The sequence below is a fragment of the Artibeus jamaicensis genome, unplaced genomic scaffold, assembly GCF_021234435.1.
Source record: "Artibeus jamaicensis isolate MK-2021 breed Jamaican fruit bat unplaced genomic scaffold, CSHL_Jam_final contig_588, whole genome shotgun sequence".
NCBI lineage: Eukaryota > Metazoa > Chordata > Mammalia > Chiroptera > Phyllostomidae > Artibeus > Artibeus jamaicensis.
Genome location: NW_026521895.1, coordinates 5,132,634 through 5,142,657, shown reverse-complemented (window position 1 = coordinate 5,142,657; position 10,024 = coordinate 5,132,634). Strand labels below are relative to the sequence as shown.

The following is a 10,024-nucleotide window of genomic DNA, read 5'->3' as shown; positions in this document are numbered from 1 at the left end:
AGACGCCATTCCGCATCTATCTCGTCCTGGCCGCTGCTCTGCGCCCCGCCTGCAGCTCCTTCCGAACGGCTGGAGAGAAATGGGGTATAACGTCTCTCCCCTAATGGGTTCAACGCCCGTTATACGTAATTGAATATTCGAATTAACTTCACCTGCATGCACCCCAGTCCATTAACTCTGAGCTGTGCTTTATATAAATAATAAGCTTAAAACCTTTAACTGGTCTCTATTTTTTTTCCCGTGTTCGCCGTGGCAGATGACCTCTTAGCCCCCAAATATTGATCTGTGTGCGTGCTTCCGGTGTGATGTGCAAACATGAGACATCTCAGCTGAAAAGGTAACTTGAAGGGGGGAAAATCTGGAAATGAAACCTAAAAGCAAGTCTTCTAGCTTGACTGCGCCCTGCAGGCGCGGGCGACAAAGGAGCACGGGGCAAGAACGCACGGAGGAGCTCCGGAACCGCGGCGGTTTCAGCCTCCAAGGGTGAGCGGGAGAGGGAGAAGATCAAGGCTTTTTGGCACACACTGCTCCCACAGATTTGCTACTGCTTCAGTTTGGAGGGGTAAGGGGAAGACCTCCCGGAATGGAAGTTCAAGAGTGAGGAGGAAGGTGGGTGCGAGATTGGCACAAAGTAAACCTGACTCATTGGTTTGTTCACCTGGGATTTTAGAAAGGAATAGAATGTATTTGATTAGTAAATCTCTACTATGACTTTCCCCATGCAAAGCAGGGCATTGGGATGGGTGGTTCTGCGTGGGCCTGCTGGCCTGCTTGCCCCATGCATTTTTCTCTCTTCTCATTCCTTCACAGACCATCAGAGGGTGCGAGCATTTTCTAAAATTTATTCATCGATCTCCTATACGGACCTTGGGCTATTCAGTGCTCCGCGTAGACTTGTAAGTATTGAGAAGGTAGCTGGTTGATAGTTGACCACCTAATTGCGACTGGGTCACAGCAGTCCATCATTCCTCATAAGGAAGTTAGTTTAGGGGGACTTTTGGAAGAGTGCTTAAAAATAGGAGAGATCCGATGCCCCGCATTCTCTGAAGAGTGCAACAACACTTTCCCCAAGTATATTATTCAGGCTTCTATGGGAAATCAAACTGAAGCTCCAACTAATTATGGAGAACAGTGATGGGATAGTTAGAAGCTCAGCATTTTGAGGCCTGTAAGCTTTTCTTTCAACCTGATATATATTTATAAAGTCATTTCCCCCTTTTGTTGTGTCACTGATGGAATATTCAAGGTAGCATTGTCTTGTGTGCTGACTTTCGACAACTCTTACTTTCTTTCTCCCTCTTTAGATAGACTCCAGGATTAAAACTAAGGACCTGAGCTCTAACCTGCACCATTCCCCTTTACCATCACCCCTCCAACTCTTTGTCATTCTTTTTAGCATTTCCTGATCCCCTTAAAGGATGGGCTGAGCCTTTCCTTGGGCAACCAGAGGGAAAAAAACAAATTGGTTTTTTAATGTGTGCTTGCCTGAAAGGTATGGGACCATTTCTCCCAACTGAATGGGACCAAGAAATGGATAGGCCTGTCCTTATACAATCAAGGATTCAACTTTATCTGCAAATTGTCCACCCTCAAAGATCCTGGAGTGTGCTGGAAATAATGGGAAGCAAGTAAAAGGGTAGTGGGCATTTTATATTCACAAAAGATGTGCAGATTATTCAACTGAGAGGTTGTTCATAGACTTCTTTTTAAGGACATGGCCCTGGGGTGGTAATGTTCCATCGTGGGTCTCTCTGCACCTGTCTTTCTGCAGCGAAATATTGTGAAGAAGCTTCTTCCCACTGCGTTTCGTTGCAGGTCTCCTGAGACCATTCCTTTTGATGAGTTTGTACTTGCCTTCAGAGAGCTTGGGACCACTGGTAGAATCAAAGAAACCTGCGTGGAGAGTCCCAGGGATCTATATCTAGACCGCTCTTCGTTTCTTTCCTTTCCTTCTTTAACCTTGGACTTCCATGCTTCCAAAGTGGTTCTCTAGCTGATACGAGTTAAACATTTCGACTCTCAAATACCAGGCTCTCCCATAGACTTTTTTTCTTGAGGTTCTCAAGGAAAATTGTCGTTGCCACAATGTTATGATGGAAAGATGCTGAAATGACAGGCCTAGTAGACGCTTGTCTTAATCATCGGCTTCTTAATTTAGTTTTAGTGCGCTGTGTGTGTGCGCACGCACACACACATATACACGAATGAACACACACTCACACATTAGTGCGCGCCCCCGGGGATACTGAGGGTGCGCGCTCGTACAGAGAGCAACCGCTTGACAACCTGCAGCTCCCTAATGAGTGACGACGCAGGGCTACTGCAGAAAAGTAACACTTCCCTGGTGTGAAGACCTCTTACTGAGAAGTTTAGTTCACTACTGTTCTCGCAAACCTAATCGTGTAGCCTGTAACCAAAACCCACAGAACAAGGATAAAACACGCTAAAGAGTAACTCATAATCACTAAATGTTTGCACCATTACCTGCTGTTAGGAAGGGATTACAGAGGAGTTGGCTCAGGCGAGGGCGGGCCTTACTCCTTATAGGACCTCAGCAAACACCTGGATGCCCCTGCGCGGGGTCCCCTCTCCCAAACATCACGGAGTCAGGGACTCCCTGAGCATCTGCTGGAAGAGAGCTTTAGTGAGAGGTCCATGCTGGGTGCCCTTCAAGGACCCCCAGTTCTGGGAGCCAAGAGTGATTTTTCGGTAGAAACGACCTGCCCTCTAATCAGCGAGTAACAACAGAAAAAGAGCGAAACACCAAAAGCGAGGAGGAGTCCTGAAGACAATGCAACACTCCCAAATGGAAAAAGTAATGTGCTGCTCCCTGCTCGAACACAATAGTCTGTGGAGCCTTGGTTATTAATTACAACTAGAAATTGAATAATCTAATTCATTTTCTAAGCAATTCCTCCACTGAAACTGCTCACTTTTTACAAGGTCTGTCCTCTTTTTGCGGGAGGGGGGAAGACTATGGACAGAGAAGGAAAGTTTACCACTATATATGCCAGAAAATTACATTTGCTCTGACATAGGCTTTGATTCATTAACATTGTACATTTATAAAAGTCTGTGTGTGAGAGATCAAAATTAAGCTGATGGTGAGAAAATATTTGAATGATAAATAATTTGTTTCAGATCTAAGACGACTGGATGCCCTGTCTTCTCACAATAATCACCGAGACTGAGTGAGATGGAAATACAGAGTTAGCGCTTCATGTGTTTAAGAAAGAAGCCCGAAGTAGACATGGGCAGTCCTTCACATCAAATTTGCACCCAAATATCCAGTATGATATACAAAGCTTGATCTAGGTACTTTCAACTTGCAAAATGCCGGTCCAAGAACTGCCCCCCCTTCATTTCATCTAGTAGCAGTTTTAAAAAGAAGCCATTGCTGAGACAAATGTGGGCTGCTGAGTAAACAGTGCATGTTTTGTTGAACAAGCCTACTCCCACACCTATATATGGCACTCTGTCTCACTACAAAGTCCAATTAAAATTATTAACAAGAATTCAAACTCACTTCACCCAAAATTTCAAATAACCTTTTTCACAAGAAAGACTAGATCTTTAATATAGTAAACTGTAATCTATTTATTCCTACACAATATCCTATTTTGGAAGATTTGTATTCATGCAATCTTTAAAATAATATAACATATTCTTAATTTGCATGCAGAACATTTTTCCAGTCAATATAAGTTCCTGGCACATAAAATCAGATTATTACAGCTCTCATTAGCAGACTTCAGTTTTTGCTATTTGAAAGTAAACAGAAGAGAAACTTATTTCCACCTGCTAAAATTTCATGCAGCAATACAAAAACAATGCACACTCAGCTTTGACCTAAGAAACACCTTAAAATATTAAAAATTCATCAGTCAGTGCTGGTGTTGTATTCAAGGAATGCTCCTCCAGTTTGCTGCTGAGCTTGGATTTGAATAAAATGCCCAATGTTAACAAACAATACCCACGTTTGGCACTTTGTGTATTAAATTGATCAAACAGATTTTAGGAAGCACAATGCACAATTTGTACAGACCTGATTGAGTTAATATAATATCAGCAAATTTTACATCGAAATGATTCTGTTTCTTTTCTTTGTGTTTAAAACCAGCACAGATTACAAATTTTAATGATCTGAAAATGTTTGGTATACAAAATCATGCTTATTTCAGTATTAGCAAAAACACAAGAAATTTTTCAACACAAACACCCAGCTGTGTCTATTTTAAAAGCAGTTCAATGACAGCTTGCACTTATGAGCATGCAATCAGCTAATTTCGCTTTTTTTTTTCTTCTGTGTTAATCAACACTTTCCTTCCTGCATATCAGAGTACAAATAGTATAGTTACTCCACATCAGTAAATGTTTACGTAACCTGTCCTTTCCCAAGAATCCGGTTACACCGAATCATTTCACGCTAGACCGACTACGAAAACGTACCGGGCCGTCCACCTCAGAGGGAGCCCTTGTGTGCCATTATAAGTGGCAATGGGAAGGGGGGCTGTGGGGGGGAGGAATGGAGTGAGGCAGAGGAACAGAGGAAGGAGACGGGGTGGGGAAGTGTGGGGGGAGGTGGCAGAGCGGAGGGGGGAGGAAAACCAGTAGAGGAAGACTAGGAATAACAGGCCTCAGGAGGGAAACCGGGAGGAGGTAAAGGGAGCGGAGAGAGGAAGGCCCAGAGATCTCTTCAGCCCGGCCCGAAAAGCCCGTCCCCTCACCCGGCTCTGGGAGGAATCTGAGCTTCGAAGTCAGTGTTGGGGGCCATGTCACCATCGACGTTGGGAGGTGAAGCCCTTGAATTTTCCCACACGTAAATATAATTGATTTTAAAGTAAGAAAATGTGTAGAAGGAGGGGGTGATACGTACATACAGTGGAAGGACAGTTGAGGTTAGTCCAGCGTTCAAAGCTCTGATAGAAACCATTTTAACAATCACTAGCTATTTTGTAATTGTCTATTTTTCTCTGCAGAGTTTATTCTCTCAGAATGTCCAGGCGAGGGTGGGGGCGGGAAGAGTGGAATAACTCCCTCTTCACCTGAGTATTCATCGACTGCATTCTTCACAGTGGGGTTGAAGTGTAACGTCATACATAGGCACCGATTTCCCTTCCTTCGTTTTCTTAAATACCACACCTGCCAGATAACTTGAGTTTGTCACAGCGAAGGAATGTTTACATATTATTATTTACCTTATAGAGGAGGGAAAAAAAGGGCGCTTTTATTTATGCTTCTCCTCCACCTCCCTCTTCTCTCGGGGCTACACCCTCCGTGAAGTGCGGGCGCTGCACCGCGCTGCGCGCCCAGTGGGGATGAAGCGGCCTTTGATCAGCGGTCTCCGCACCGAATTCCGATCCCCGGGAAATGCGGGGCTGTAGCCCTGCCCCCGGCCACGGGGTCCCTTTAAAGCCCCCGAGGCACAAGCCCCGCTCTCACTTCAGCCCTCGGCGAGCCGTCCCACTGCTGACGCCGGAGAAGCTGGGACGGCGGGCGCACGCCCCCAGGCCCCTCGGCGCCTTCCAGCGGCCACCGCGTGGGAAAGGGTGGCTTCCGCCCGCGGATGGCTCAGCAGTAAGGCTTGCACACATTAAAAGCATCTCAGACACGGGAAGGAAAAATAGGGAGTGAAAATAGGAAGTCTTTAAAAAACGGAAAGCAACAGACGCCCACCCTGACGGTCCCTCCACTGTTAACAAGCAATATGAAAACATTTCCAGGGTGATCACTCGAGGCTACTCGCCTCCAACTTGGATTAAAAACTGAGAAGCTGGAGCGGCGAGGAGAGAACGACCCGTCACCCAAGCGCGTGAGCCTCGGGCTGCGGCGGGGCCGAGGGAAAGGAAGAGACGCACGTACACGGCATGTGTTACCTGGTTTATTTCGAGACTGTGTGGCACTGCTCTCCCTCTGAGCACCCCTGACTTCGGGAGGCCCCCACAGGAGCCCGCCACTGAGCCGCCCCCGCCCGCCGCCTCCGCCGCGGCGCCGCGAGCCCCGGGCCCGGCTCCCCGGCGGAGCCCAAGCCTCGAGTCCCAGGCTCGCCGCCGCCCAGGCCCCGAGAACCGAGTAAGTAACCCCTGCTTTGCCCCGCACACGCCAGGCCACGTCCTCCTCCCCGTCCCGTCGTTTCCGACCCTCTCCCAGACCCTCCTCCCCCCAAGGTGGAGGGCACCCCTCCCGCGCCAGGGGTGGGCCTCCCCTGCCCGGCCGTCCAGAGCCGGGCTAGAGTGTTACCCACACGGGGCACAGTTTTCCTAAGGACGCGGAAAGGCCGGCCGGCCTGCAGGGCCGACTGGGGGAAGTAGTACCTCGCTTCTTCCTCCTCCATTTCCTGCCCTTTCCTTACGTCCTCTCCCCGCACTCCTACACGTCTCTCCACCGCTACCGCCGCCCCCGCTTTTAAAAATAAAATTGGATACAAACTTTGATCAATAAGGACAAATACTGACGTTCAAAGGAAAATGACCCAAGAGACAGTGAGAAGGGCGGCGGAAATGTGAGATATCTGCCCTACGAAGGGGATTTCGGCTGAGCTGCCCCGCGGAATGGAGGGGGCGCAGGGGGCGCAGATAAGGGCCGCGGCGCAGCGTGCTCCCACCGGCATATCCCTACGCCGCTCCGCAAGGCCGGGGCCCACGGAGAGGGGGAGGTGAGCGCCCGAGGGGGCGGGAGCCGGCGGGCGGGGCGTGGGTGGGTGGGCCCAGGCCCGCTGATTGGTCGACGGCGGGAGAGACGCACCCGCACGCCGCCGGCTCTGATTGGCCCAGCGGTAGGAAAGGTTAAACCAAAAATTTTTTTACAGCCCTAGTGTGCGCCTGTAGCTCGGAAAATTAATTGTGGCTATAGCCGCCTCGATCGCTGTCTCCCCAGCCTCGCCGCGGCCGCTCCGGGACGCGCCCGCCCGCCGCCCGGCTCTCCCCCCCTTTGGGCTGCTGCTGCTGCTGCTGCTGTGACTGCTGCTGCGAGAGGAGGAGGAGGAGGAAGCAGCGGGGGGGGGAGCGGGGGGTGGGGGGGAGACCAAGAAGTAGAGTTGGGAGCGAGGGAGCTTCACCCCCGGGGCGGTGGTTGTTTCTTTTTTTCTCTTTCTTTCTTTTTTTCTTTTCCTTTTTTCCCCTTCTAATTCCTGAGGGGTGGTTGCTGCTTTTGCTACATGACTTGCCAGCGCCGGAGCCTGCGGTCCAACTGCGCTGCTGCTGGAGCGCTCAGTGCCGCTGCCCGCGCCGCCCGCGCCCAGCTCGACACCCACCGGTCGCTGCCGCCCGCCGCGCCGCTGCCCCGCTCCTGCGCCTCCGCAGCTGTCCCTCGACGACTGGGTGATGCTGGACATGGGAGATAGGAAAGAGGTGAAAATGATCCCCAAGTCCTCGTTCAGCATCAACAGCCTGGTACCAGAAGCGGTCCAAAACGACAACCACCACGCGAGCCACGGCCACCACAACAGCCACCACCCCCAGCACCACCACCACCATCACCACCACCACCACCACCCGCCGCCGCCGCCGCCCGCTCCGCAACCGCCTCCGCCGCCGCCGCAGCAGCCGCCGCCTCCCCAGGCACCGCAGCCCCCTCAGGCGCGGGGCGCCCCTGGCACAGACGACGACAAGGGCCCCCAGCAGCTGCTGCTCCCGCCTCCGCCGCAGTCTTCGGCCGCAGCCCTGGACGGGGCCAAATCTGACGGGCTGGGCGGCAAGGGAGAGCCGGGCGGCGGGGCCGGGGAGCTGGCCCCTGTCGGGCCGGACGAGAAGGAAAAGGGCTCCAGCACCGGGGGGGAGGAGAAGAAGGGGGCGGGCGAGGGCGGCAAGGACGGGGAGGGGGGCAAGGAGGGCGAGAAGAAGAACGGCAAGTACGAGAAGCCGCCGTTCAGCTACAACGCGCTCATCATGATGGCCATCCGGCAGAGCCCGGAGAAGCGGCTCACGCTCAACGGCATCTACGAGTTCATCATGAAGAACTTCCCCTACTACCGTGAGAACAAGCAGGGCTGGCAGAACTCCATCCGCCACAACCTGTCTCTCAACAAGTGCTTCGTGAAGGTGCCGCGCCACTACGACGACCCGGGCAAGGGCAACTACTGGATGCTGGACCCCTCGAGCGACGATGTGTTCATCGGCGGCACCACGGGCAAGCTGCGGCGCCGCTCCACCACGTCGCGGGCCAAGCTGGCCTTCAAACGCGGGGCGCGCCTCACCTCCACCGGCCTCACCTTCATGGACCGCGCCGGCTCCCTCTACTGGCCCATGTCGCCCTTCCTGTCCCTGCACCACCCCCGCGCCAGCAGCACTTTGAGTTACAACGGCACCACATCGGCCTACCCCAGCCACCCCATGCCCTACAGCTCCGTGTTGACTCAGAACTCCCTGGGCAACAACCACTCCTTCTCCACGGCCAACGGCCTGAGCGTGGACCGGCTGGTCAACGGGGAGATCCCGTACGCCACGCACCACCTCACGGCCGCCGCGCTCGCGGCCTCAGTGCCCTGCGGCCTGTCGGTGCCCTGCTCTGGGACCTACTCCCTCAACCCCTGCTCAGTCAACCTGCTTGCGGGCCAGACCAGTTACTTTTTCCCCCACGTCCCGCACCCGTCAATGACTTCGCAGAGCAGCACGTCCATGAGCGCCCGCGCTGCGTCCTCCTCCACGTCTCCGCAGGCTCCCTCGACCCTGCCCTGTGAGTCTTTAAGACCCTCTTTGCCAAGTTTCACGACGGGACTGTCCGGGGGACTGTCTGATTATTTCACACATCAAAATCAGGGGTCTTCTTCCAACCCTTTAATACATTAACATCCCTGGGACCAGACTGTAAGTGAACGTTTTACACACATTTGCATTGTAAATGATAATTAAAAAATAAGTCCAGGTATTTTTTATTAAGCCCCCCCCCCAATTCTGTACGTTTGTTCAGTCTTTAGGGTTGTTTATTATTCTAACAAGGTGTGGAGTGTCAGCGAGGTGCAATGTGGGGAGAATACATTGTAGAATATAAGGTTTGGAAGTCAAAATTATAGTAGAATGTGTATCTACATAGTGACTGTTTTGCCATTTCATTCAAACCTGACAAGTCTGTAAGAGCCGCCAAATTTCCATGTGTGCAGTATTATAAGTTATCATGGATCTAAATGGTGGATGCAGACCTTGAGAACAACCTAAATTATGGGGAGAGTTTTTAAATGTTAAACTGTAATTTGTATTTAAGACGCATTCGTAGTAAAGGTGCCCAAGAAATTATTTTGGCCATTTATTGTTTTGTCCTTTTCTTTTAAAAACTGTTTTTTCTTTTGTTTACTTTTAGACCAAAGATTGGGTTCTAGAAAATGCACTTGGTATACTAAGTATTAAAAAACAAACAAACAAAAAAGTGAAAGTTGTTTCAGTTGGCAGCACTGCCCATTCAAATGAATTGGAAGGGGACAAAATTAATGATTGCCTTCAGTTTGTGTTGTGTATATTTTGATGTATGTGGTCACTAACAGGTCACTTTTATTTTTTCTAAATGTAGTGAAATGTTAATACCTATTGTACTTATAGGTAAACCTTGCAAATATGTAACCTGTGTTGCGCAAATGCCGCATAAATTTGAGTGATTGTTAATGTTGTCTTAAAATTTCTTGATTGTGATACTGTGGTCATATGCCCGTGTTTGTCACTTACAAAAATGTTTACTATGAACACACAGAAATAAAAAATAGGCTAAATTCATATATATCTTGATACTTTTGTCTCTTTTATTAAGTAGAGCTAATTTTTAAAAGATCATTTAAGTTCTAGGGAATTCAAAGGCTTTTTCAGCCACTAAAATTTAATCTGCTCCTTTCACTTGAACTAAGACTTTAAAAATGAAAATATTTTTTTTTCATTGTGGAATTACATTTTACCAGGAGCAGACCAATTATTAATAAACACTAGCTTTAAACAAAATATAGGCTTTTCAGCTTATATCTTTAAGTTTCTGTAGATACTAAAAGTATACATAATTTAATGTACATAGTTACTTGTGTTTATTTTCAAATCAGTCAATAGAA

At 49.8% G+C, this 10,024-nt stretch overlaps 1 protein-coding gene across 1 annotated transcript; it reads left to right on the top strand.

Annotated features, from left to right (window-relative positions):
* The first annotated feature begins 7,322 nt into the window (after window positions 1-7,322).
* Window positions 7,323-8,786, top strand: FOXG1 (forkhead box G1). Its single transcript, XM_037165623.2, has one exon. The coding sequence runs from the start codon at window positions 7,323-7,325 to the stop codon at window positions 8,784-8,786; it is 1,464 nt and encodes a 487-aa protein (XP_037021518.1).
* The last annotated feature ends 1,238 nt before the right edge of the window (window positions 8,787-10,024 follow it).